Raw genomic sequence first — 27,458 nt, 5'->3', positions numbered from 1 at the left:
TATTACATCTGTGGGATGATTATTGGTAATTTTTTCTCTAATGATAAAAATTTTATTTGTGAAGAAGTTCATGAAGTCATTACTAGTTAACGTTAAAGGGATGGTTGGCTCAGTAGAGCTCTGACTGTTTGTCAGCCTGGCTACAGTGCTGAAGAGAAACCTGGGATTGTTCTTATTTTCTTCAATCAGTGACAAATAGTAAGATGTTCTGGCTTTGCGGAGGGCTTTCTTATAAAGCAGCAAACTATTTCTCCAGGCTAAATGATGATCCTCTAAATTTGTGACACGCCATTTCCTCTCCAGCTTACGAGTTATCTGCTTTAGGCTACGTGTTTGAGAATTATACCACGGAGTCAGGTACTTCGGATTTGAGACCTTAGTTTTCACAGGAGCTACAGTATCCAGAGTGAAAAGGTTTATGTAACCTAACTCTGACCATAAGCTGCTGTGCAGCAGCCACACACTGCCCTTTAGTTTCTATGCCATATGTTAAAACAAGATCTAGAGTGTGATTAAAGTGGTGGGTGGGTTCTTTTACATTTTGAGAGAAGCCAATTGAGTCTAATAACAGATTAAATGCCATGTTGAGGCTGTCATTTTTAGCATCTACATGGATGTTAAAATCACCCACAATAATTATTTTATCTGAGCTGAGCACTAAATCAGATAAAAAGTCTGAGAAATCAGAGAGAAACTCTGTGTAAGGCCCAGGTGGACGATAGATGATAACAAGTAAGACTGGTTTCTGAGTTTTACAGCTGGGATTGGGATGGTAGGCAAACTGAAGGGGATCGACAGTGTCTGGGACCATTTGGTTGATGTGTGTGAGAACCAGTTGTTCTAGGCACTTCATGGCAACTGGTGTGAGTGCTACTGGCCTGAAGTCATTTGGGGGACTGGTATGATAGAGGACTTGAAAATATGTGGAGCTACTGCCTGGGATAGTGACAGGTTGAAGATGTCGGCATACACACCAGCTAGTTGTTCCCCACAGGCCTTCAGAACTCTGGAAGGAACTCCATCGTGTCCCACATCCCTGTTGGGGTTCACCTTCTTCAGAGTTTTCAAGATCTGTGTGTGTTTGACCTGGAAGCCAGTGCCCGTGGGGTCGCTGGGGGCCTTTGAGGGTGTGTCTGTGTTCAGCCTGTCAAACCTGGTGTAGAAGGTTTTAAGGCTGTCTGGATGGGTTGCATGTTGGGTGTCTGTGGTAGTTGTGGTTCTTGATTAGTTTGTGACAGATTTAATTCCCTGCCACGTGCTGCGTGTGTTGTGGTATCTGGAACAGCACATGGAGGGTCCAGACCAAAGCTGTGACGTGTCTGTGCTAACTGGTACTCCGCTGTTCCGTTACGATGTCTGACCAAATACTGCCTTTTCTTCTGTTTGACCACAAGGGTGGGTGGACTAAAATGTTCTGCTTAGACCCTGCCTCATGGCACCCCATGGTCAGAGTTGTGAAGTAATGAAGTACAAATACTTTGTTACTGTACTTAAGTGGAATTTTAAGGTGTCTGTACTTTACTTGAGTATTTATTTATTTGAGTATACATTTTCTAACAACTTTTAACTCTTATTCATCACATTTTCACATAAAAATCTGCACTTTCTATGGCTTACATTTTAAAAACAGCTTCTTTACTTTTGGTTCAATTATTTCAGTTATAATGTTTATGATGGAGGGTTCAGGTGGGTTCACTTACATCAGGTGTAGTACATTCATTTGTGTTTTAACCAATGACTCTTAGATTAATGCACTAAATTCAGCCTTCATACCAACAGTGTTCAGTCGAGGATAAACACAGTATAAACAGTATTACTGTCAGAGTCCATCCATCTATTTTCTTCTGCTTATCTGGGGCCGGGTCGCGGGGGGAGAAGCCTAAACAGAGAAGCACAAACCTCCCTCTCCCTGGGGAACACCGAGGCATTCCCAGGCCAGCCGAGAGATATACGCTCACCAGCGTGTCTTGGGTCTGCCCCGGGGCCTTCTCCCAGTGGGACATACTGGGAACACCTCACCCAGGAGGCGTCCTAGTTGAACTGTCTCAACTGCCTCCCCTAACCCTACTATCAATGTAGGGAATGGAAATCAGGCAGGAAAACTCATGAAACATTTGTTTACATCTGGTTGAATTTAGTTGCGTAAATCCACAAAGAGCAGGAGCCCTGCAGGAGGTGCTGTAAAATGGTAAATGGCCTGTATTTGTATAGCGCTTTACTTAGTCCCTAAGGACCCCAAAGCACTTTACACTATATTCAGTCATCCACCCATTCACACACTGGTGATGGCAAGCTACATTGTAGCCACAGCCACCCTGGGGCGCACTGACAGAGGCGAGGCTGCCGGACACTGGCACCACCAGTAGGCAACGGGTGAAGTGTCTTGCCCAAGGACACAACGACCGAGGCTGTCGGAGCCGGGGCTCAAACCGACAACCTTCCGATTACAAGACGAACTCCCAACTCTTGAGCCACGATCGCCCAACACGATCATGTTGTAAAGAAGACCAGGGATATTAGGACCACCAGGAAGATGATCCCCAAACAGGTGTGGATGCCCTTTCCGAGCAGGCTGGCAGATGCACTGAAGACGGAGTCACAGTGTCTGAGGTCAGAGATCTGAGGTTTTTGGGTGATGAAAAATGTGGTGATGAAGCTGATTGTTGGGGCCAGGAGACAAGCCCAGGTGATCCCGGAGAGGATTTTTGCAGCTCGTACTGTCTGCAACATGTGAGTTCCTGATGGATGGATGATCTTCAGATACCTGGAGAGACCAGAGGAAGGAGGCAGTAGATAACTTTACTAATCAGTCACAGCAGTTCCTGTTCTCATCTGCAGAAGGCGTTAAGAAGAGAACAAGATTCATGTTTATTAAGCTTTTAATATTCTTATGAACTACAGTCTGAAATCAACAAAGGTTTTCTACCTGTTAGCAGCAATGTACCCCATGAACAGGATGCTGGCGTACATGTTAAAGTATAGCACAGGGATTCCAATGCTGCAGTGGAGTTGGTGGATGGTGGTGGAGCTGCTGGCGTAGTTGGTGATGCGGATGGGCAGGCTGAGGCAGAGCAGGAAGTCAGCAGCCGTCAGGTTCTTCAGGTAGACTGTCAGGTTGCTGGATACCCGATGATGAGCTCGACAGAAGTAAAACTTCATGGTGAAGCTGTTGAGGAGTAAACCCACCTGAAGACATGAAGAAGATGGAGAAGACAGGAGTTGGGACATGCATGGGAAAGGGTAACTTCTTTTAAACAGTATGGTCCAATAAAGCATCAGCTGGAGATCTTGTCACGATTCTGGGTCATGTGACTCAGCGTTTTGAGTTTTAATATATTTTGATGTTGATGGTTTATGTTCATTAGGTTCTCTAAGTTTATTTCTATTATGCCTAGGTTGCTGTTATAGTTCATTGTTTCTTATGTTACGTTCCAAGTCTAGGTGTGCATTAAACGCAACAAGAAATTGGCCCCACTCACGACCCACCCAAGAAACAACACAAAGAGTAGTACCTTTTAAAGTGCTAAGCAGCCATTTAGTTGCTTCAGCAGTGAGCAATGTGAGTGACAGCAGGTGGCTGTCATCTGGTGGTTAAATACTGGAGGTGATCAACCAATTATCCAATCCCAGGACAGCAAGAGACTCCACCCAACTACTCAGCAGGCACGCCCAGGTGTCCACCTCCTAAGAAAGAAAAGGAAAACCCCACAGCCATCCTCTGGTGGGAGGAGTCACACATAAAACAAACACTGACAACATTGGACCATAACACTTAGGCTGTGTCCCAATTCAGGGTCTGCACGCTTGAAGTACGCGCACTACGGTGCGTACTATAAGTACGAGAAGTGCGGAAGTGAGAGGCTTGTGAAATGGGACGGTCTAGCCTTCCGTGCTGCTCAGGTTGCCTAGCAACCATGATACTAACCGCGAGAAACGTTACATACAGCTTTGTGTGACAGAAATGAAGGAGAAAAAATGTTTTGTTGGTCATTCATTTTTGTCATGACATCACTTTGATTAGTTGAGTATCTGAGGCTGAGACCACAGGACTGTAAAACAAACCTGCAGTCAGCTGAGACTGAAGAAGTCACTTGGATGAGTGACGAAACATTTCTCCCACAAAACGCTATGTCCAGATGAACAGATTCAACTTTTGGATATTTACTTTCCTGGATGATTGAGAATGCATCAAGACAAGAGAAGGAGGATTTAGTGTTTGTGTTATTACGAGTGCTAAACAAGAAGAGTTCCAGATGGTCCAGTGGACACATGTGTGACTCCTGTGATTAAAGCATCTTTCTTTCAGCTTAACGAGTGAACCGTCAGCTCGTTCAAACACACGTTAAAGTCCGTTTGGCTCGACACCACCGAACAGAGGCAGCAATATAACATAGCTAACATTAACAGTACAGTGAATCCTGCTTGTGCCGTCATATTCAGGACTGCAAACCGAGCAGCATCACTGACTTTCAGCTTGTTGTGTTTGTGGATATATGACTGACTTTAATTATCCATAAAATCATCACATTCTCTGTAAGATTAAGGTCGACAGTATATATATACATATATATACATATACATATATATATATATATATATATATATATAAAAACACCCAGCACGCCCCTGCGGGGCGGTTTATCCTTCAAGCTCGGGTCCTCTACCAGAGGCCTGGGAGCTTGAGGGTCCTCTTGCGCAGTATCTTAGCTGTTCCCAGGACTGCGCTCTTCTGGACAGAGATCTCCGATGTTGTTCCCGGGATTTGCTGGAGCCACTCGCCTAGCTTGGGAGTCACCGCACCTAGTGCTCCGATTACCACGGGGACCACCGCTACCTTCACCCTCCACATCCTCTCGAGCTCTTCTCTGAGCCCTTGGTATTTCTCCAGCTTCTCGTGTTCCTTTTCTTGATATTGCTGTCATTCAGAACCGCTACATCGATCACTACAGCCGTCTTCTTCTGTTTGTCTACCACCACTATGTCCGGTTGGTTAGCCACCACCATTTTGTCCGTCTGTATCTGGAAGTCCCACAGGATCTTAGCTCGGTCATTCTCCATCACCCTTGGGGGCGCCTCCCATTTTGACCTCGGGACTTCCAGGTTATACTCGCACAGATGTTCCTGTACACTATGCCGGCCACTTGGTTATGGCGTTCCATGTATGCCTTGCCTGCTAGCATCTTGCACCCTGCTGTTATGTGCTGGATTGTCTCTGGGGCATCTTTACACAGCCTGCACCTGGGGTCTTGCCTGGTGTGATAGACCCCAGCCTCTATGGATCTTGTGCTCAGAGCTTGTTCTTGTGCTGCCATGATTAGTGCCTCTGTGCTGTCTTTCAGTCCAGCTTTGTCCAGCCACTGGTAGGATTTCTGGATATCAGCCACCTCCTCTATCTGCCGGTGGTACATACCGTGCAGGGGCCTGTCCTTCCATGATGGTTCCTCGCCTTCCTCCTCTTTCTTGGGTTTCTGCTGCCTGAGGTATTCACTGAGCACGCTGTCAGTTGGGGCCATCTTCGTGATGTATTCGTGGATGTTTCTTGTCTCATCCTGGACTGTGGTGCTGACACTCACTAGTCCCCGCCCCTTCCTTCCGCTTAGCGTACAACCTCAGGGTGCTGGACTTGGGGTGAAACCCTCCATGCATGGTAAGGAGCTTTCTTGTCTTTATGTCAGTGGCTTCTATCTCCTCCTTTGGCCAGCCTATTACCCCAGCAGGGTACCTGATCACGGGCAGGGGCGTGGTGTTGATGGCCCGGATCTTGTTCTTACCGTTCAGCTGACTCCTCAGGACTTGCCTGACCCTCTGCAGGTACTTGGTGGTTGCAGCTTTCCTAGCGGTCTCTTCATGGTTCCCATTCGCTTGGGGGAACCATGAAGAGACCGCTAGAAAGCTGCATCCAAAAGCTATATATATATATATATATATATATATATATATATATATATATATATATACATACATATAGAAGTAGAGGCTTTAAAACCAAGTAAATGCTGAATGTACAAACATCACTAATGTCACACAACTTTGCCGACATGTGGCCAACAGTAATGTTTTAATGTTCTTAAACATTCGCACATAAATAAGTGACATAATATTCAGTACTTACTTTTGACAGTTCTCTTCAGCCGCTCCCTTCTGCCCTATTTTGCGGCAAAATTAACCACACCCACCGCTGTGCTATGAATTGTGGGATATATGGGACCACGAAGCGTGCACCGGACCACGCTTGATATTTGGGGAAATCAACGGCGCATTTGGAGTATGCATTTGAAGTACACTTCGAATTGGGACAGCCGTCGTCGCGTGGCGGTGATGTAATCGCACTTAAAATGCGTACTTCAAGCGTGCAGACCCTGAATTGGGACACAGCCTTAGATTCCCCTTCATCCCTGTGTTTAAGTCCCCCTCACCTTCATGTGTTTTATGTCTGCGTCTCATTATGTTTCCTGTTTTATTTTGAAGAGGTCTGGTGTCCCATGTTCAATTCAATTCAATTCAATTCAATTTTATTTATATAGCGCCAAATCACAACAAAAGTCGCCTCAAGGCGCTTTATATTGTACAGTAGATAGCACAATAATAAATACAGAGAAAAGCCCAACAATCATATGATCCCCTATGAGCAAGCACTTTGGCGACAGTGGGAAGGAAAAACTCCTTTAACAGGAAGAAACCTCCGCAGAACCAGGCTCAGGGAGGGGCGGCCATCTGCTGCGACCGGTTGGGGTGAAGAAGGAAAACAGGATAAAGACATGCTGTGGAAGAGAGACAGAGATTAATAACAGATATGATTCGATGCAGAGAGGTCTATTAACACATAGTGAGTGAGAAAGGTGAGTGGAAGGAAAAACTCAATGCATCATGGGAATCCCCGGCAGCCTACGCCTATTGCAGCATAACTAAGGGAGGATTCAGGGTCACCTGGTCCAGCCCTAACTATATGCTTTAGCAAAAGGAAAGTTTTAAGCCTAATCTTGAAAGTAGAGATAGTGTCTGTCTCCTGAATCCAAACTGGAAGCTGGTTCCACAGAAGAGGGGCCTGAAAACTGAAGGCTCTGCCTCCCATTCTACTTTTTAAATACTCTAGGAACAACAAGTAGGCCTGCAGAGCGAGAGCGAAGTGCTCTAATGGGGTGATATGGTACTACAAGGTCATTAAGATAAGATGGGGCCTGATTATTTAAGACCTTGTATGTGAGGAGCAGGATTTTGAATTCAATTCTGGATTTAACAGGAAGCCAATGAAGGAAAGCCAAAACAGGAGAAATATGCTCTCTTTTCTAGTCCCTGTCAGTACCCTTGTTGCAGCATTTTGGATCAGCTGAAGGCTTTTCAGTGAGTTTTTAGGACATCCTGATAATAAAGAATTACAGTAGTCCAGCCTGGAAGTAATAAATGCATGAACTAGTTTTTCAGCATCACTCTGAGACAGGATATTTCTAATTTTAGAGATGTTGCGCAAATGGAAGAAAGCAGTCTTACATATTTGTTTAATATGTGCATTGAAGGACATGTCCTGGTCAAAAATGACTCCAAGGTTCCTCACAGTGTTACTGGAGGCCGAGGTAATGCCATCCAGAGTAAGAATCTGCTTAGATACCATAGTTCTAAGATTTTCAGGGCCGAGTACAATAACCTCAGTTTTATCTGAATTAAGAAGCAGAAAGTTAGCGGCCATCCAGGTCTTTATGTCTTTAAGACATTCCTGCAGTTTCACTAATTGGTGTGTGTTACCTGGCTTCATGGATAGATAGAGCTGCGTGTCATCTGCATAGCAGTGAAAATTTATGCTATGTCTTCTAATGATGCTGCCTAAGGGAAACATGTATAATGTAAATAGAATTGGTCCTAGCACTGAACCCTGTGGAACTCCATAATTGACCTTAGTGTGTGAAGAGGACTCTCCATTTACATGCACAAACTGGAGTCTATTAGATAGATATGATACAAACCACTGCAGTGCAGTACCTGTAATACCTACAGCATGTTCTAATCACTCTAATAGGATATTATGATCAACAGTATCGAACGCAGCACTGAGGTCTAGCAGGACAAGCACAGAGATGAGTCCACTGTCAGAGGCCATAAGAAGATCATTTGTAACCTTCACTAAAGCTGTTTCTGTGCTGTGATGAGCTCTGAAACCTGACTGAAACTCTTCAAATAAGCCATTCCTCTGCAGATGATCTGTTAGCTGTTTGACAACTACTCTTTCAAGGATTTTTGATATGAAAGGAAGGTTGGAGATTGGCCTATAATTAGCTAAGACAGCTGGGTCTAGAGATGGCTTTTTAAGTAAAGGTTTAACTACAGCCACCTTGAAGGCCTGTGGTACATAGCCGATTATTAGAGATAGGTTGATCATATTTAAGATCGAAGAATTAATTAATGGCAGGACTTCTTTGAGCAGTTTTGTAGGAATGGGGTCTAAAAGACACGTTGATGGTTTGGAGGAATTAATTATTGAAGTTAACTCAGAAAGATCAATTGGAGAAAAGAGTCTAACTTAACAATCGATGGTACTAAAAGTAGCTGTAGATAATATTACATCTGTGGGATGATTATTGGTAATTTTTCTCTAATGATAAAAATTTTATTTGTGAAGAAGTTCATGAAGTCATTACTAGTTAACGTTAAAGGGATTGTTGGCTCAGTAGAGCTCTGACTTTTTGTCAGCCTGGCTACAGTGCTGAAGAGAAACCTGGGATTGTTCTTATTTTCTTCAATCAGTGACGAATAGTAAGATGTTCTGGCTTTGCGGAGGGCTTTCTTATAAAGCAGCAAACTATTTCTCCAGGCTAAATGATGATCCTCTAAATTTGTGACACGCCATTTCCTCTCCAGCTTACGAGTTATCTGCTTTAGGCTACGTGTTTGAGAATTATACCACGGAGTCAGGGACTTCGGATTTGAGGCTTTAGTTTTCACAGGAGCTACAGTATCCAGAGTCGTACGTAGAGAGGAGGTAAAATTATTAACAAGATAATCGACCTCTGTTGGAGTAGCGTTCAGATAGCTGCTCTGCTCTATGTTGGTACAGGGCATTGAAGATGATAACAGTGGGTGGATTATATTCTTAAACTTAGTTACAGCACTTTCAGAAAGACATCTACTGTGATAAAGTCTACTCTCCACTGCTGTGTAATCAATTATTGTAAATGTAAATGTTATCAGGAAATGATCAGACAGCAGAGGGTTTTCAGGAAACACTGTTAAATGTCCAGTTTCTATGCCATATGTTAAAACAAGATCTAGAGTGTGATTAAAGTGGTGGGTGGGTTCTTTTACATTTTGAGAGAAGCCAATTGAGTCTAATAACAGATTAAATGCGATGTTGAGGCTGTCATTTTAGCATCTACATGGATGTTAAAATCACCCACAATAATTATTTTATCTGAGCTGAGCACTAAATCAGATAAAAAGTCTGAGAAATCAGAGAGAAACTCTGTGTAAGGCCCAGGTGGACGATAGATGATAACAAGTAAGACTGGTTTCTGAGTTTTACAGCTGGGGTGGACGAGGCTAAGCATCAGGCTTTCAAATGAATTAAAAGTCTGTCTTGGTCTTTCGTTAATTAATAGACTGGTGTGAAAAATTGCTGCCACACCGCCCCTCGGCCTGTGCTTCGAGGTTTCTGGTAGTTAGAATGACTCGGGGTGTTGATTCATTTAAACTAACATACTCATCCTGCTGCAACCAGGTTTCTGTAAGGCAGAGTAAATCGATTTGTTGATCAATTATTAAGTCATGTACTAACAGAGACTTGGAGGAGAGAGACCTAATATTTAATAATCCACATTTCACTGTTTTACTCTTTGGTTCAGATGTGGATACTGTATTGTTCTTTCTTTGTGATTTTTTATGTTTAAGTTGTTTATTGCTGGTTTTTAGTTTGTTTTTTGTCTTTTTGGGAGCTGACACAGTCTCAATGGAGATGGGTTTTTGGGGGGGTAGCAGGAGGAGAGAAGCTGCAGAGAGGCGTGTAAGACTGCAACTCTGCTTCCTGGTCCCAACTCTGGATAGTCATATTTTGGGGGTTTAATAAATTGGTCCATATTTCTAGAAATGAGAGCTGCTCCATCCAAAGTGGGATGGATGCCGCCTCCTAACAAGACCAGGTTTCCTCCAGAAGGTTTGCCAATTATCTATGAAGCCCACATCGTTTCTGGGACACCACTCAGACAGCCAGCAATTTAAGGAGAACATGCGGCTAAACATGTCACTCCTGGTCTGATTGGGGAGGGGACCAGAGAAAACTACAGTCCCACATTGTTTTGGCAAAGTTACACACCGATTCAATATTGATTTTAGTGACCTCCGATTGGCGTAACCGGGTGTCATTACTGCCGACGTGAATTATGATCTTACTGTATTTACGCCACCCTTAGCCAGCAGTTTTAAATTTCCTTCAATGTCGCCTGCTCTGGCCCCTGGAAGACAATTGACTATGGTTGCCGGTGTCTCTAGCTTCACATGTCTGAGAACAGAATCACCAATTACCAGAGTTTGACCCCGGCGGGTGTGTCGCCGAGCGGGGAAAAAGTTTAGACACATGAACAGGTTGGTGGTGTACCTGGGGCTTCAGTTTAAGACTATGCTTCCTCCTCACCGTCACCCAGCCGCCTCTTTCCCCAGCTGCTTGGGGTCTGCCGGGAACAGCTAGCGGGGCCTACGCTATCTTCGGCTGCACCAGCTACAGGGGCCTGGCTAGCTACGGGTGAATGAAGGGTGCGGCTTTAGTCTCCAATTCAGTAATCCTGGCCTCCAGAGCTGCAAACATGCTACATTTGTTACAGGTATCATTACTGCTAAAGGAGGCCGAGGAGTAACTAAACATCTGACACAATGAGCAGGAAAGTGCAGGAGGGACAGGTGAAGTAGCCATGGTGCTAACGAGTCGGCTACGAGCTAAGCTAAGCTAGCGAAACAGTACAGAGACAGTGAGTGAATACTTTGGCTATAAATTAGGTAGTGAATACACAGAAAGGGTGATTCAGATGAAGCACATTAAGATTATACTATGAAGAAGGGATGTATCAAAAGATTTAAATTAAATTGCTAAGCAGAAAAGCTACTCAGAAACACCACTGTGTTTGAGCAGGAACAGGAAGTGATACTCTACCACAAAGCGAGCGAACACCAAGTGACAGCGCCACCAAGAGTCAGGGAGTCAGAGAGGCCTTCTCCAGTCACTGTGTTTAGTTTCACTTCCCCTGTGGTTTCATTATGTTTATTCTAATCAGCTGTTTCCCCAGGTGTTCCCACTTCCCCTGATCACCTCCTGTGTGCTTTCAGTCTTCATTCGTTCCTTGTCAGGTCATCTGTTGTTTCTCACCATGTTTCCAGGTCTCATGTATATGTCAGGGTTCTTCGTGTTTTAGTTCACGCAGTTTAATATTTAGTTTTGCATCACTTTGCCCTTTACTTGTACCTTTTAATCAGCCTTATTAAATGGCTCGCCTTTTGTTAATTCAAGTTACGTTCCATTGTGTCTGTGTTTGGGTCCACTATTCACACTCCACACAGTCTGTGTCCACACACTGTGACAGATCTGAAAGTCACCAAGAACACCAGAGTGTGGAACAGTATAAAGCAGGAGTGTCCAACTCCAGGTCTCGAGGGCCGGTGTCCTGCAGGTTTTAGATATAACCCTGGGTGAACACACCTGAGTCACATGATTAGTTCGTTACCAGGCCTCTGGAGAACTTCAGGACATGTTGAGGACGTCATTTAGCCATTTGAGTCAGCCGTGTTGGACCAAGGACACATCTAAAACCTGCAGGACGCCGGTCCTCGAGGCCTGGAGTTGGACACCCCTGGTATAAAGGGTTGGCTGCTTTGGTGACAGGATCACGGGTCTGCCCTGGGGCCTTCTCCCAGTGGGACATACTGAGAACATCTCACCCAATTTGTGTTAAACCAAAGTCACAGCAGACAGTTGACTCCGTCTGAAGGCGTTTACTGAGAGATTTAAACTCAAAGATTATTTTAATTGCCAGTTCACTATATGCACAAGACATACAGGAGAATGGAAATACTGTTTCTCTCTCACCTTAGTACAAAAGAAAAATGAAGAGCAGTGTTAGCATCTTTGGCTCACTGGTTTTGGATCCACCGTGTGGGCGGGGCCATGACCCTGATAAAGATAAGGGGAAGAGAATGGAAAATAAGGGACACTCCAGGGAGTGTATGAAACGTATAACAGTGAGCAGTACTGCACGGGATAAATACAGAGAGCAGCTTGTAAGATGGACAGGAGCACAAATGACCACAGCAGCAGGTATGACAGTGAGAGCACATGCATGCTTTAGTACAACCCCCCAATATCAGAGAGAGAACCACAATGATCAGATGATCCAGCAGAGCCAGGACTGAGGAGGCGATCGTCCGTGAGAATGAGTGAGATGGAACCAGGGATGGAAGAAAAAAGAGAACGTGAAAGGAGAGAACAGAAAGACCACAAAAAGTCTCTGTTCATAAATGGGTTGATGACCGATCAACATATAGATGACAGAAATCCGATTACAGCAAAGCAGCAACCTCTGGGCTGCAGTTCCTCTACTGCCCAACAGAGGCAGCAGTGAGTCAGTCCCATAGATGTTTACAGCCTGGTACACAAACCGTTTGGTCTCTAGTCACACAAACCGGCTCGCTACGCTTGCAGGCAAAAGACTGCTCCATCGCGACAGCCAGTAGTGGAAGGCTGAAGTGTTTTTTTCCAGCCCAGATTACTTGGATCATCTGTTCATGGAGGAAAAACAAAGATACGGAGAGATGTGTGATCCATAACATGGCAACGTCTCTCCCAGAGCTCCAGTTCGGTGACATGTACCTGTATCACCTCACCCTGCTGCCAGGACGAATGCTTCCAGTTACAAAGTTACACGCAGTGTTGATGTGGATGGGTAAATAATGCTGCTGTGTGGGAGCTGTTCGAGGCCGCTGCATGGAGGGACTCACTTTCTGTTTTTAGCTGCATCTCAACCTAGTCTTAAAAAAGTATAAAATGGATCATGAAGCATGAAGTACAACAAACGAAAAGCCTGCAGGTGTCTGATCAGCAGAGAGCGGTGAAACCAGCCTCATATGGTGTAACGGCACCGAGGACACATTTCCTCTCTTCACTGTTTCCATGTGAGACAATAAAGACATGAGACGGAAAAACGTCACTTCATTCTCTGATAAGTTACAATCTTTATAAAACTCCAAAAGTTGAATCTGTTCATCTGGACGTAGCTTTATAAAACTCACCTCTTCTTTTTCTCAGCTGGACTCGAACCCTGATGGCAGAGAAAAAAAAAGACCTCGACCCAAACACAGCCGTGTTTGTCTTATCTCTCACTGCATGGACGCAGTCATATATTACTGCATATGTGCTTTTGATTAATCCAGCCTCAGATAATTCATGAATGTACCACAGAGGATCAAGTCCTATAGACTGCTAAACATTTAAACCACTTCCTGTTCACACTTCCTCCTGGTCAGCCATTTTCTTTGTAATGGTTCAAATTAAACATGCAACAAATTCCTTTCCCCTGTGACGTACCGCGTTATGTTGTAAGGACGCTGCTGACATCACAGCATGCAGTTGTAATGTCTTTGATATCCACATACATGATCAAATGTCAGCCAGTCAGGAGTGCAGATGCTGCAGGTATTTTAGAGGCTATTGATGAAGCAGCGAACACCACGAGTATCAGAGACGACACATGGACAAAGAAAGTGTGTGCAGATTTTGATGGTGCTGCAGTGATGATGGGTGAGAAAACAGGAGTAGCCCACATCATAACAATCCACTGTGTGGCACACGTATTAGAGCTAGCCGTGCCGAACAGTTGAATCTTTTCGCCCTGACAAGTTTATTCGTTTCTGGAAAAGGTTCAAGACACCTGGATCATCAAACCCCGACAAGGAGAAAGAAGTGAAACGGAGGCCGATGCACAGGAAGAGAAAGCTGATGAAGGAAATGCTATGGCCTCAACGTCACGTGGCATTTTCTCATCTGACTTCAGTGCAAATGTCGGATTCAGAATCTGACACAGACTGATTCATGTTCTACACAGTTCATAGAAATTTCTGTTCAATTAGAACCAAATATTTGAGTTGATGATTGTAATTTTTATACAGTTGTTGTACAATATTATACAATAAAAATAATCTCTACCAAAAACTGAAGCGTGCCTGCCCGAAGGGCAACCAGGGATTTTAAAATTTTGCGAGCCCTGCTTCCAGCAAGAATGTTTGGCTCCTTAATGTGAAGAACGTTTCGCGGGAAACATCGAGACGTAAAACAAGATGACCTCAGCCTGGGCTCAGGAACAAGAACAGCTCGCCACCGCAATGAGGGGCTCAGAGAGCGAGCGGCGTGGAAGAACGCTCAGGTGTCAGAGGATTTATTAATCAGGATTTTTACAAGACATTTACAATCATCGGGTTACACACTCGCCCATCTGTCCATGCTCGCAGCGAGGTTAGTGCTGAACAGTATGTAACACACCTGTGAATCAAACACACAAACCCACACAGGTGTGCTCTGACAGTTTAATGTGAAGGTCCACTTCCTGTTTGTGGAAAAACATCACTGATGGCGGTTCACTTTACAGTCCAAAGGGCCTCATTTCCACTCCGCCCCCTCCTTCCTGTTTCCACTGACGACGGAACCGAAGCTCGCGCTGACCGCCAGTTGAGGCTCGGGCAGGCGCCGCATTCAGAACACGTGATGTGGAACACGCTGTCCTGCTGATGATGTCACAGCGACACCCGCAGCAAGGACGCGGTTCTGCCTGCAGTGGAAAACGAACAACAGGAAGTCAGTGGTACCTGGAGCGAGTGAAGCGGCGAGGTAGAAATGAGGAGTTGCTGAGTGCAGACAGGAACAAACCACACGACAGTTTCTTTAACCTCTGATTGGTCGGTGCACGCACTTCCTGTTTCCTGAGGCGTCCTGTGGAGTGAGGATGAGTAGAGGAAGCGTCAACATTGAAATGTCTCTGCGTTTCCAACGGGTCACCTGACATCCGCCTGTTGTCCTCGCAATAAAACCTCATCAGCAGCTGCGGCGCCGCATATGGCTCCGCCTCCTCCCGGTCATTAAAATGATGCTGAACATTAAAAGCTGCAGAAACAGAACACGGCAGCTCGTCTCCACAGTCTCAGTGGATCCTCTTCATCTTCACCGCGATGAAGACGGCAGAGGGGCCGCCACTGGCTGCCTACAGCCTGACTCCGCCTCCTCGGGCCCAGTCACATGTCTGACCACAAGATGGCGCGACTGCCTTTCTCCACGCTTGCCACGTATGCTCCCGAAGGCGACCAGGACACCGAGTTGATGGCTGAGCTGCAACAACAGTAGCAAAGAGAGGTCAAAGGTCAGCAGTGTGGCGTAGGCCGCTGGCGTGTCGATAAACCTGAACGATCTTACCTGTGGTTCCGGTCTAGAGTTCGGTCCACTTTCCCCGTCAGCACGTTCCAAATGTACAGAGCGCCGTCAGCTGATCCACCAGCCACGTAGCTCCCGTCAGGACTGAAAGAGAACGAGACACACTGAGCACGCTCAGATCTCGCACACACACGCACAGGCACGAATAATGAGAGGAACCCACCTGAAGGTCACTCTGGTCCAATCAGCTCCACACTTGAAACCCTGCGCACTGAACAAACACACACACAGTGAGTCAGCCGAGGTCACCTGACCATCACATCACAAACAGAATGAGTCAGTCACAAGACCACAGCGGAGCACAGGAAGTGGATCTGCCTGTGACGTCAACAGTGAGTCAGTGTCACTACGGCAACAAAAGTATCCTGGGTACTTTTCCCGGGAGTCTGACGTACGACACGACCGTCAGTCAGTTTGACTATTTTTATATGTTACAAGCACAAAAGAGCCGCTTTGTCATTTCAGTCGTTTTATTTTGTCTCGTGAATTCTTTGCTTGAATTCTTTTGTTGCTGTTCGTTAAAGTTCGGCGCCGAGCACCTCGCGTGCAGGTGATGGTTAAAAACACTGAGTGTGAGTTTAGGCACTGTACGGCTGAAAATCATGCTTTTACACTTTATAAACCGTATTTTTAGTTATACCAACATTCCTACCTCTTTAAACTGCATTTATTATATTAGCAACAGCTAACTTGTACATATCTTTCTTGTGTAAATGTAAATTTGTCTGTGTTATTGTGTAGACAATATTTCACACACACGCGGAGATGCCAAACTGCCTTTCACTGTTCTTGTAACAGTGACAACAAAGAGCTATTCTTATTATTCTCCTTATAATCTTCTTGTTTTTGGAGGTTATTTAAATATAAGGTGATATTTCCTCACATGGCCCAGCCCTGCCGACTGCCTGCCGACTCAGGTGAGATGGACTCGCCATGTTTCTGCTTCCCACCTGCATGGCTGTCTCTGAACTTTGACCGCTTTGTGTTACACTGGGCCCGCCTCACCTGAGCGTCTGCTTCACGGCGTTGGTGCGCAGGTCGACGATCTTCACCAGGTCGTCTCTGGAGCAGGTGAGCAGCTCGGTGCGATCGTGGTTCAGATCCAGAGACGTCACTCTGCCGAACAGCTCCAGCTCCCGCACGATGCTCTCCGCTCTGATCGCACACACACACACACACACACACACACACACACACAGAGCGTGTCATCATCGTGACGCAGAGTGATGTCAGAGATGCCAAGTGATGACAGCGTTCGTGTGCCCCTCACCTGATGTCCCAGAAGCGAACCTTTTTGTCAAAATGTCCGCTCATGACGCATTGCTCGGTGCACACGATGTCGTTGCAGCTGGAGCCCGCGAACACCGTCTTCATACCTGCACAGGTGAGCGTCAGTTAGCTCGGGCGAGGACTCAGTGAGACTGAGCGAGTGTGCACTCACGTACAGACTTTGCTGCGAAGGTCCCACAGTTTGAGCGTGCGGTCGTAGCTTCCAGAGACGATGCGAGCGTTGTCCAACAGGAAGCGAGCAGAGAGGACTTTCCCGCTGTGACCCGTCAGCGTGTGCTGCCGGATGGACAGAAAGACACAGGTAGGCGCAGGTAAACACACACACAGGTTATCGGCAGGTGACATCTGCCACTTCCTGTCAGTACGAGAAACCCCGGCGACTTCTGACATCATCACTCTGCATCAGTCCCACCATCAGCTCGCAGATCTTTAACGACGTCGAGTCATCATCAATAATTGATCACACCTGCAGAGGTCAAACTGAACTCAGGTGTGACCTCGTCTCGGCAGGTAAGCTCTACCTGAAGACCTGCTGATGTCACTGCGGGGACATCACCTGATTCAGACAGGTGACATTACATGGACAACAGTTTTCTGGCCTCAGAACAGGTGTGAGATCACCACTCAGACCCCGCCCCTCGGCCTGATGCTCCATGCTGATTGGTTTTGTTGGATGACATCATCACAGAGAGGCTGTAGGAGCTCTGTACAGACCTCGCAGTGATGCCACATCCTGTGTGTCAGCAGCTGCTGAGACCATCGCTGCACCACTAGAGCATGATGGGAGCAGAGAGCGGGGCTGCTGGGAGCCAAAATGGTGGCCGCCAGGGGGAAGAACTGAGCTTCAGACCTTTTACATGACATCACTGACCAGGAAACTGAGCCGCCACTTCCTGCTGGGCTCAGGTGTCGGACAGGTAAGAGCGTGGTTTAGCTCGGCGCACGCAGACAGGAGCAGCTGAGCAGGACGTTGGTCAGATAAACCTGTCACCACCAGGGGGCAGCGCTTACTTAGAAATATTTTCCTGATCTTTTGAAAAAAATCAAATAAACTGCAGAAAAATGTGTTTCAAACACAAACAGGTGCAGAAACAAGGCGGCCAGCCGCTGTGAGGTGCAGCCTAAATGGAACCTTTCTGCTCCGTCCACGCTGTTTGTTCTATTGCAGCCGCTGTAGCTATGGTTACCCAAACACAGCTCAGCTGACTAATCTGTTGACACACGGTTGGATTTACAGTGAGCGTGTGTGATGCAGCTGTGTGACAGCTGGACGCACTCACCCTCAGTCTGTAGTCATCCACGGTCCAAATCCGGCTGGCGAAGTCGTTGGAGGCGGCGAGCAGGTAGGAGCCCTGAAACACAGGAAAGCAGGTCAGTCTGAACAGGAAGTAACACTGCCGTATCCTTCCGCCGCCTGGACACTCACAGCACTGTCGAACTCAATGCTGGTGATTCCCGCGTTGCTGCCGGTCAGAGCTCCTTTGGGCTCACAGCGACCTGAACGCAATTACAGGAAGTGATTTAGTCACGTGACCTGCTGCAGCTCCGGGGTTATTCGATCAAACATCCTAGTGCAAGCAAAACAAATTCCTGTTTAAACCCCTCCTCCACTCACCTGCCACCACCTCCCACAGCTTCACCCTGCGGTCCATCCCTCCTGTTGCTAGGAGACGGGAGCCAGGGCTGAACCTCACAGCGTTCACCTCGCCGTCGTGGGCTTCCTGAACACTCAGAGAGAGAGAGAGAGTGCAGACTGAGACACGGCCGAGCGAGTCATCCCGACGACGACGAAGAGCGGCTGTACTTACAAAGACATGCAGCGCCGTGGTGGGCACGCGGACCTCCGTGCAGACGCCTGACGGGGCCTCGCTGCTCTCCGGTGAAGTGCTGAAAGAGTTGGCGCTCCGACGCCTGCTGAGGACGAACAAACGTTCACCTTTTATTTATCGACAAGTGACAACAAGGGTCACCTCGAGGCACTGTGTGCAAGGTGGTCCAATACAGAGGACCCCGAGCCAGCACGCACAGACACACACACTCATGCACACAGAGAGACGTGCGCACACACACACACACCTACATACCCAAACATGAGGGAGATAGAGTCAAGCAGCCCCCCTGGAGGCTGCTGGGAGATCTTCTTACTGCGGGCAGAGACACATCGTCACACACATGCTGAACCTCCGTAGAGGTCAAAGGTCAGTGGGCACGTGCGGCCTCACCTGGGAGTCCTGGTAAGCAGCCGGCTCGGCGACGTCTCCCCTCCTGCCTTCCCGGCGTCCTCAGTCAGCACTTCGATGTCGTCGTCCCTGCGGAGAAGCAGAGCGAGGTGAGGAGCCGTGAGAGGAATTCCTTCTGTGTCACTGTTGTTCCTTTATTTTTTCCTGTCTGCTGTAACCATGGGAATTTCTCTGGGACATCTTATCACATCTGATACAAACTCAGACACGCACGCCTCAATGGGCAGCGGTTCCTTGGCAGCGTCGGCGAGCTCCTTCTGCAGTTTGGCCTGCCGCCGTCTGAAACACACACACACACACACACACACACACACATGAAGATGACCTGAAGTCGCAGCGGCAAACCTCCCGCCTCCAGCCGCCCCGCTTACTTGCTGTCCTTCTCGTTCTCGGCGTTCAGCCGGTTCGCCTCCTGAGCCTTCTCGGCCATCCAGCGGGACACCAGCTCCTGGTTGTCCTCGGTGGTCTTCCTCAGCTTCTCCTCCAGGGCGGAGAAGGTGATCTGCAGGGCGTCATACTCGTCCTTCAGCGTCTGATTCGCCCTCTCCAGGTCCTGTGAAACAGGAAGTCACGTTAACCTCACTGTTCGGAGCGAGGTGATGCTCGCATGTTCTGGGCAACGAAGGTCTCAGCTTGAAAACTTGAGATCAGCTCCCTGCTCCTCCTCCTCAGCCCGACGCTCCATGCTGATAGATTCTGTTGGATGACATCATCACAGAGAGGCTGTAGGAGCTCTGTACAGGCCCTGGCGTGATGTCACATCCTGTGTGTCAGCAGCTGCCGGCACCACTGCTGCATCACTGGAGCATGATGGGAGCAGAAAGCAGGGCTGCTGGGAGCCAGAGGCAGCAGGAGGGGATTGTGGGTAATCAGACCTTTTACTGCTCATCACTGACCTTCATGACCTTCTCACTTGGTTTACAGATGAAAACGATAACAACCGTTATTGGTCAGTATAATAGAACTGGTCACAGGTGGGAGGGAGTGACTCCACCTGTCCGTCACAGCTACACCACCTCAACCGCACAGGTGAGCCACATGAGGCGGTCCTACCTGCAAGCAGCTCCTGAGCTCGCGGCAGTCGCCCTCCAGGCTGGAGATCTGCTGCTGGTACTCAAGCATCCTGCAGGGGGCAGCACAGAGGCAGGGTCTGTGTTACTGTGTGTGTTACTGTCTGTGTGTGTGTGTTACTGCGTGTGCGTGTGTCTGACTTGGCCTCGTTGTTCTGGATCTCTCGGTCCTTCTGTTGGATCTGGTTGTTCAGTTCGATCACGCTCTGAGCCAGCTGATGACACAAACACAAAAATAACCAATCAGCTGTTTACAGGACTGTCACATGACCAAGTCACAGGAAACAACATACACACAAACACAATAAAGACCCTTTTTTACCTACTAGGATCAACTTGGCACAGTTTTCAATTCAATTCAGTTTTGTTTTTTTTGTTTTTTTAAATACAGCGTCACAACAACAGTCGCCTCAGGGCGCTTCATACTGTGAGGTAGACCCTACAATGATACACACAGAACAACCCAACAATCATATGACCCCCTATGAATAAGCACTTTGACGACAGTGGGAAGGAAAAACTCCCTTTTAACAGGAAGAAACCTCCGGCAGAACCAGGCTCAGGGAGGGGCGGAGCCATCTTCGTGTACGTATACGTGTTTGAGAATTATACCACGGAGTCAGGTACTTCTGATTTGAGGCCTTAGTTTTCACAGGAGCTACAGTATCCAGAGTCGTACGTAGTGAGGAGGTAAAATTATTAACAAGATGATCGACCTCTGTTGGAGTAGCGTTCAGATAGCTGCTCTGCTCTGTGTTGGTACAGGGCATTGAAGATGATAACAGTGGGTGGATTATATTCTTAAACTTAGTTACAGCACTTTCAGAAAGACATCTACTGTGATAAAGTCTACTCTCCACTGCTGTGTATGGAACGCCAGGACTGACATAATGAATTAATTAAATACACCATTAAATAATTAATTAAAATTGGAAATAATTAATTAAATATTTATGACATGTTTCATTAATTATGTATTTATTTAATTTTAATTTCCTTAATCATGGAATTTGCATAATTATGATTAAGGAACTGACCTCACAGCCCATTGTTCCTTCAGTGGGCTGGTTTCAGTCATTATGCAAATGTGCTGTTTATAAGGTTTGGGGAAACCTGCAGTCAGCTGAGACTGAAGAAGTCACTTGGATGAGTGACGAAACGTTTCTCCCACCAAACGCTACGTCCAGATGAACAGATTCAACTTTTGGAAACAAGAAGAGGGCTTTCAGAGGGGGCAATAAAGAGGAGGTGAGGAAGGTCCAGGTGTTACTAAAGGACAAGATCAGAGAGGCTAAAGACAATTACAGAAGGAAGCTGGAGTGGAAACTCCAGCAGAACAGCATGAGAGAGGTGTGGAGGGGCATGAAGACCATCACTGGATTCAGGCCAACCAACAGCAGGGGAGCTGAGGGAGGTGAGGAAAGAGCTAATGAGTTGAATTTGTTTTTCAATAGATTCGACACTACAGTGGCTGCTCACACCCCCACAACCTCACCTGTAGTCAGCCTGGAGTCCAGAGCCACACCCCTGTGCCTCTCTCTCTCTTCACATGGTGCTCTTGCCTCCTGTGAGAGTCCTGACACCCCTCCCCCACCCATCACTTTCACTCAATACCAAGTTCAGATGCAAATGAGGAGACTTCACTCAGGCAAGTCTGCTGGACCAGACGGAGTGAGTCCCCGCATCCTCAAGGCCTGTGCCCCCCAGCTGTGTGGAGTATTCCATAAACTGTTCGTGGTGAGTCTGAGTCTGCAGAGGGTCCCAGTGCTGTGGAATCATGCCTCGTTCCTGTACCAAAGACACCACGTCCCAATGGCCCCAAGGATTACAGGCCAGTGGCGCTGACCTCCCACATCATGAAGACTGGACAGGCTCATCCTGGACCAGCTCTGACCCATTGTCATACCACATCAGGATCCTCTTCAATTTGCTTACCCGCCCCATCTCGGAACTGAGGACGCCATCATCTACTTGCTCAATTGTGTCTACACCCATCTGGACCAGCTGGCGAGCACTGTGAGGGTCATGTTTTTGACTCTTCCAGTGCTTTCAACACCATCAGGCCGACCCTCCTGGCTAGCCCTAACCCTAACATCTAGAGTGTGATTAAAGTGGTGGGTGGGTTCTTGATTGAGTCTAATTAAAAGTCTGTCTTGGTCTTTGCTTTTCAAGGTTTTGCATTAGGTCATAGGACGTGGTACCTTTGTAGTATCAGATACGTCTGTAGTACCTGTACGGACGAGGTTCCAAGCGATCTGAGCAGGTACTAAAATGTGACGTCATCAGACTGTGTGTCACCGATTGGCTGGTCAGTGGCGTCACTCGATGAGTGTTCCCCTGAGTCTGAAGAAACGCCGTCTGCCTTTGTTGTAGCATTCGTGTGGCACACTAATTACTTCGCGGGACGCTCGGACGCATTGCTATGACAACGACCAGCAAATTAGGATGTACTAAATTGTAATGGAAAACCAGTTGATCGAAGTAGGTACTGATGAACACACATGCAGGCTCCTGTTGGATGCAATGTGGTTCTACAGCCCAAAGGTGGCACCATTAAACCAAACCAGAGGTCAAAGGTCAAAAACTAAGCCAGAAACAGAGTAAGTTCACGAAAAAGGAAAGCAGCTCAGCTTCAGCCTGTCCATGGATCACTCTTTATGCTCCGTTTGGAGCTGTGACATCATCGGCATCAGCACTCAGTGTTCAGAGGTGGAGCTCTCCAGCACAGGACTGCACCTCCACCTGCCCTCGCTCACTGTGATGAGCTGCAGCAGGAGGGAGAACTGAAAGTCAAACATTCACACTTCCTGCTATAAAGCCTCATGCGTCACATGTCACCAGCTCAGAGTTTCCATGAGTCAGAGGACATCAGCTGACTTCCTGCTCTGAGTCACCGACACATCACAACTGAGATCACGTGACTCCATCGCTGTGACATCACTTCCTGTTAGTGATGGTCGGGAATCATGTGATTAGCTGCGAATTCCCTCATATGATCAGAACTGCGAGCTGACGTCCTGTCATCCTCGCCCGTTTCAGGCATCCTCAAGAAAACAGACCTGGTGGCGTTTTAAGCAGCGGGCGTGGCACAAAGACGCACCTCAGTCTTGGGTGGGCCAGCGGTGTATGGGTGAAGCAGAGCCTTGTTTCACCACCAACACGTGAGCGGCCACAGCGCGTCGGCAAACACGTGAACAACCCTCCACCCGCAGTCTGTCTAAAACGATGTCACGGCGCTGCGACTAGTCACTCTGTCACCGGATTATTCAGGAACAAACTGAGCGTGTCAGACAGGAAACACTCAAGGCTTCCCTTCACCATGTGCACAATCACAGCTCCGGAAATCGCACCTGTACATCCCCCTAACCACACCTCCCCGCACACATGCCTCAGGCCCGGCGGCACGCCGGCAAGTGCTCACCTCTCCTCGTTTCTTGTGCAGCTCCGTCAGCTCCTCCTGGTGCCGAATCCTCATCTGAGCCATCTCCTGCTGCAGGGCGTCGCTGCGACTCGAGTCTGCCGCACTGTCACAGGACACAGAGACACGTTAGACAACATGCCAACGAGTGACAGCACACACCAGCATGCTCTAAACTTACCTGGACTCGTGGCCTCTCTGGACGTCATATTTGTCGGCCTGGTAACGCTCTGATAGGACGGCCTGCAGGTCCGCCTTCTCCAGGAGACGGTTATCTGAAAACCCATCAATACATCAAAAAACAATGACAACTCGAACAACATGGCCGCTACGCTGTAGGTGGAGCTGACAAGTGTGTGGATGGAGCGTCCTTCTGTCAGCTACACTCAGGGTTACGTCAGGTCCTCCTGAGCGTCGACACGACAGCTCCAGTCAACTGTACAGGTGTGTGAGCTGCAGTCATGTTTAAATCCAACATGGGAGTCAGCACTGCATTAATGTGAAGGGGGCGTTACCACAGCAGCCTACGAAGCAGAGCTCTGAAAGCCTTTACTGCAATGAGTCGATGTGTCGCTGAGTGCTCCTGTGGGCACACACTGCTCTGTGCTGCCGACGGCCTCTGCTAACTGCTGTTAGCTGCTGTCAGTGGAGCTTACGTCGTTGGTATCGGACACTTGGTGACCAAACAGAGTCGAACTGAGAACGTATTCATTCTTCATCAGAGTGGAAGTGTGATTTTTAGGACACTCAAGCCTAACATTAGCGGGCATAATGCTAGCTTCTAATCAGCTCCTGCTGTTGTTTGGCAGGGCGTAGTCATGTGGGTCTAATCTATCGGGAATAACTGGGCGTGTTCATCCAGGTTTGTGTCTTAGAGCTCAGGACTTCATTTCAGACTTAAGGAGGAAGATGAAGAAATGTTCATATATAGCGCAGCTACTTGAGATCTGTAACTTCAAACCAACTTACAGCTGCTGCCTTACAGCAGTTTTTAAGATACATTTAAGAGTCTTTGACGGATTTCTATCTGAATCTCTGGAATCTGGAACATTCCAGGGAATTCTACCGAGTACAGAGTGTTAAAGAAAGCGTGTGTGTGTCTCACACTGCAGGATGATCTCCTCGAAGGCCTGTCTCTGCTCTCGGTCTCTAAGCTTCAGTTGCTCCGCCACGTGTTTCTTCCACAAACACTCGCCTCGCCGCTCCGCCATCACCTGCTGACACACACACAAACACACACATCTGGGTCCAGACAGAGCATCGACCTTTTAATGCAGTCTCCACCTGATTAACAGAGGGCCATAACTAGGAGGTGCAACATATCCAGGCTCTCTTTGAGTTAACTAGATCAACAAAACCTAACCTTAGTCAGAGCTAACTCTCTCTGATAACCTGGGCTCTCTGCTTCAGGCTCAGTGTGCACCCACATAAAACAGGGGTGTTCTGCAAGTCATGCGACTCTTCCTCCTCACAGAATGACCCTATGAGTGCTGCTTGCACCAATCAAAGCCATGATCAGATGATGATGATGACGATGATGATCTGAGAGATGAAGCAGCAGAATGTTCGGCACAGAGCGGGAGAATAAAGTTTGAATTACAGTGAATGATTTGGTGTCTGAGCGCGCTCAGTGCTGCTGTTTGTCTCTAAGGTGACAGCTGCACATTAGAGCGGTTTCCATGGAAACATGAACACTTCCTGTCCCACAGCCTGATGAAGGAGACGTGAAATCAGTTCAGAGGGAATGAATGTGATTAGTTGAACAGATGTGTTCACTGTTTGCAGAGTGACTCAGCAGGAGTTCTGCATCACATGACCACATGACCACATGCAGTCTTAGCTGCTGGGCATCTTTTACTGCTTTCAGGAGGAAGCTGCACACTGACAACATGCTGCACATAAAAAAAACCAGAGGAAACATCACCTGTTCTGCATCGGTTTCCATGGTGATTCAGCCTGTGGAGGAGCTGATTGGACCACAGAGTCTATCTCAGCTGATAGGTGATAATAAAACCTGGAATCTGTGTTAAAATTGCCTAAATAGGATCTTAAGTCCCGCCTCCTAGATCTCTGTCTGAAAACAGAGGCTCAGGCTGCTTAAGTCTCACCTGGCCTGCAGGAGTGTAACCTCTGCTGCGATCCCTCTGACATCCAACAGAGGCCCACTGTAAATGTCTCTATCTTAATTGCCCCTTGGGGATAAATAAAGTCTCTCTGACTCTGTGAGTCTGCGCTACAGACTGCCATGTTTAACACCGGACAGGGTGTGGAAAACACGCCTGGGTAATAACCTGCATTATTGGGGGCTTGGCCTCTTTGACTAACAGGTGTCTGTAAATGGACAGGTCCGATACAACTACCGGAGTGTTCAAAGAACTTTAAATCTCTCTCACACACGCACACCTAAAGAGTAACTCAGGGTTCAGTGTCTTGCTCAAAGGCACTTTCGCACCCAGGGCTCAAACCACCAAACTTCTGATTGCTATATAACCTGCAGCTTCACATGAGCTACCTGGACCTCTGTCCCACCATCTCCACAAGCATGTACGCCTTACAGGTCGGATGACGTCACTCTGATCAGACCCACCTGGTGGCGGAATATCTAAGCAACCTGTGAACTCAGGTGAGGAGCACAGGCGACAGCGACGCGGTGAACCACAACAACTCCCACAACAAAGAGAAACATACTGATGACGTCAGGTGGACCCCGGCTCCCCTGAGCGGACGGCTAGCTTCTGTTAGCATGCTAACATAGGAAGAGCAGTGCTAACAGGCTAACAGGCTAGCGGTCCTCTGAATTTCTCCGCCCGCGGTGGGCGGCAGCGTGGCCGCCGGGAGGGCTCCTGCGGGCGGCCCCGGGGTGCTCCGAGGCTCGCGGCGAGGCTGCTCGCGGACTCGGACCCCCGTGACTCAACACGTTAGCATGCTAGCCGCGGGGCTCGCAAAGCGGAGCGGACACTCACTGAGCGTGTGTGCGTCCCGGACGGCGGCGCGTGTCCTCCGCGGGATCCCCGACCGCCTCACGCTCCGGTCTCCGGTTTTCGGTGATTTTCGGTGAATTTGTCATCAAACGACACCTGAGCTGCAGCCGCTGCTCCACCTCTGCGCCATTCTGGCTCCAGCGCGCACTTCCGGGAGGCCGCACGAAGATGACGTCAGAACTAACTGTTTGGTGAATCTTTATTGACACTGCGTGAATGAATGGCCCAGAATGAGTGTGTATGCGTGTTGTTCCAGTGTTGTGCCAAAAACTGATTGCTCGTATTTAAATGCTGTAAATAACTTGTTGGTCTATAATATGTGAAATGTATGTCAGATGTTTCCCTCATGAATGACATCAAGCCATCTTGAGCCACAAACAACATTCCTGTCACAAGTTAGACACGGCAATCAGTTTTTGGCAGTGACTTTTATATATCCTTTATTTTTCCAGTTAAATAAATCTCCTTGACATTACTGTTAAAATTTTTTTTAATGTGGCCACTGGCCAAGAGGACAGCAGATATTGCAACAAATATAACAATAGTTCTGTAAACATATTTCAAGTGGACAAAAAGGACCGGATTGGTTATAATGTAAGTACAATAACACAGAGTTACTTGAAAAACGTGTAATTTTTAAATTCTATATATAACCCATCTGTTCACCAAAGTCTATTTACCAACATACAACATAAAACTTTTTGGCACAACATGGGCAGGTGTTCAGCTCAGAAAAGACTGTACTTCCCTGTTAAAAAACACAAAGAAAAAGACTGCATGTGCTTAGGAACAGGATCCTCCTGGAACAGAGCTCTGACCTCTTCATCACAGTTTCAACAACATCAGAATTACAGACAAAGAAATGAAAGCTCCAGTTTTAGACAGGATATGAAGAGGAATGACATCACACATGCTTGTAGGAAGCTGAGTAATAATAAATGTGTTGTTTAGAGAGGAGGAAGGAAGTCAGAGCAGCGTTCTCATAAGAGTTAATCATTGAAGATTTCTTTATAA

General features: G+C 47.4%; 2 protein-coding genes and 2 non-coding genes across 7 annotated transcripts; all 4 read right to left on the bottom strand.

Moving 5' to 3' along the window:
- Positions 1-2,463: 2,463 nt before the first annotated feature.
- On the bottom strand, positions 2,464-3,761 carry LOC116335324 (P2Y purinoceptor 14-like). The gene is made up of 3 exons (XM_031758983.2): positions 3,513-3,761; positions 2,927-3,186; positions 2,464-2,764 (listed from the first exon to the last, which is right to left on the bottom strand). Exons 2-3 carry the CDS (start codon positions 3,157-3,159, stop codon positions 2,491-2,493), a joined length of 507 nt encoding a protein of 168 aa, XP_031614843.2. The 5' UTR covers positions 3,160-3,186; positions 3,513-3,761; the 3' UTR covers positions 2,464-2,490.
- A 10,610-nt stretch (positions 3,762-14,371) lies between these two features.
- On the bottom strand, positions 14,372-26,631 carry atg16l1 (ATG16 autophagy related 16-like 1 (S. cerevisiae)). 4 transcript variants are annotated; one of them, XR_004200632.2, is made up of 21 exons: positions 26,427-26,631; positions 24,569-24,677; positions 23,645-23,738; positions 23,467-23,569; positions 20,187-20,260; positions 20,029-20,098; positions 19,347-19,528; positions 19,189-19,254; positions 18,958-19,044; positions 18,820-18,879; positions 18,544-18,649; positions 18,351-18,456; positions 18,162-18,232; positions 18,016-18,087; positions 16,891-17,011; positions 16,716-16,821; positions 16,451-16,600; positions 15,609-15,656; positions 15,428-15,529; positions 14,908-15,343; positions 14,372-14,789 (listed from the first exon to the last, which is right to left on the bottom strand). XR_004200632.2 is itself a non-coding variant. In XM_031759033.2 (20 exons), exons 2-20 carry the CDS (start codon positions 24,672-24,674, stop codon positions 15,250-15,252), a joined length of 1,818 nt encoding a protein of 605 aa, XP_031614893.2. In that variant the 5' UTR covers positions 24,675-24,680; positions 26,427-26,631; the 3' UTR covers positions 14,372-15,249. The 4 variants fall into 4 exon arrangements, 3 of the variants coding, with proteins under 3 accessions (XP_031614893.2, XP_031614892.2, XP_031614894.2); XM_031759033.2 differs by having other exon boundaries at positions 14,372-15,343; positions 24,569-24,680; XM_031759032.2 differs by having other exon boundaries at positions 14,372-15,343.
- LOC116335363 lies at positions 17,332-17,607 on the bottom strand. Its single transcript, XR_004200635.1, has one exon.
- On the bottom strand, positions 19,600-19,872 carry LOC116335362. Its single transcript, XR_004200634.1, has one exon.
- Positions 26,632-27,458: the final 827 nt, after the last annotated feature.

This window comes from Oreochromis aureus, linkage group 14, assembly GCF_013358895.1.
Source record: "Oreochromis aureus strain Israel breed Guangdong linkage group 14, ZZ_aureus, whole genome shotgun sequence".
Lineage (NCBI taxonomy): Eukaryota > Metazoa > Chordata > Actinopteri > Cichliformes > Cichlidae > Oreochromis > Oreochromis aureus.
The sequence above is the reverse complement of the archived record's forward strand: the minus strand, read 5'-3'. Positions and strand labels throughout refer to the sequence as shown.

Excerpts from the sequence above, each read along its gene's own strand:
- LOC116335324 (XM_031758983.2), bottom strand. The coding sequence starts at position 3,159 with ATGAAGTTTTACTTCTGTCGAGCTCATCATCGGGTATCCAGCAACCTG. Across the intron at positions 2,765-2,926 it reads GGGTACATTGCTGCTAACAG|GTATCTGAAGATCATCCATC; the intron begins GTAGAAAACCTT and ends TGGTCTCTCCAG.
- atg16l1 (XM_031759033.2), bottom strand. The coding sequence starts at position 24,674 with ATGGCGGAGCGGCGAGGCGAGTGTTTGTGGAAGAAACACGTGGCGGAG. Across the intron at positions 20,261-23,466 it reads TGCACAAGAAACGAGGAGAG|CTGGCTCAGAGCGTGATCGA; the intron begins GTGAGCACTTGC and ends TTGTGTCATCAG. Across the intron at positions 15,344-15,427 it reads ACTCTAGACCGGAACCACAG|CTCAGCCATCAACTCGGTGT; the intron begins GTAAGATCGTTC and ends CTGTTGTTGCAG.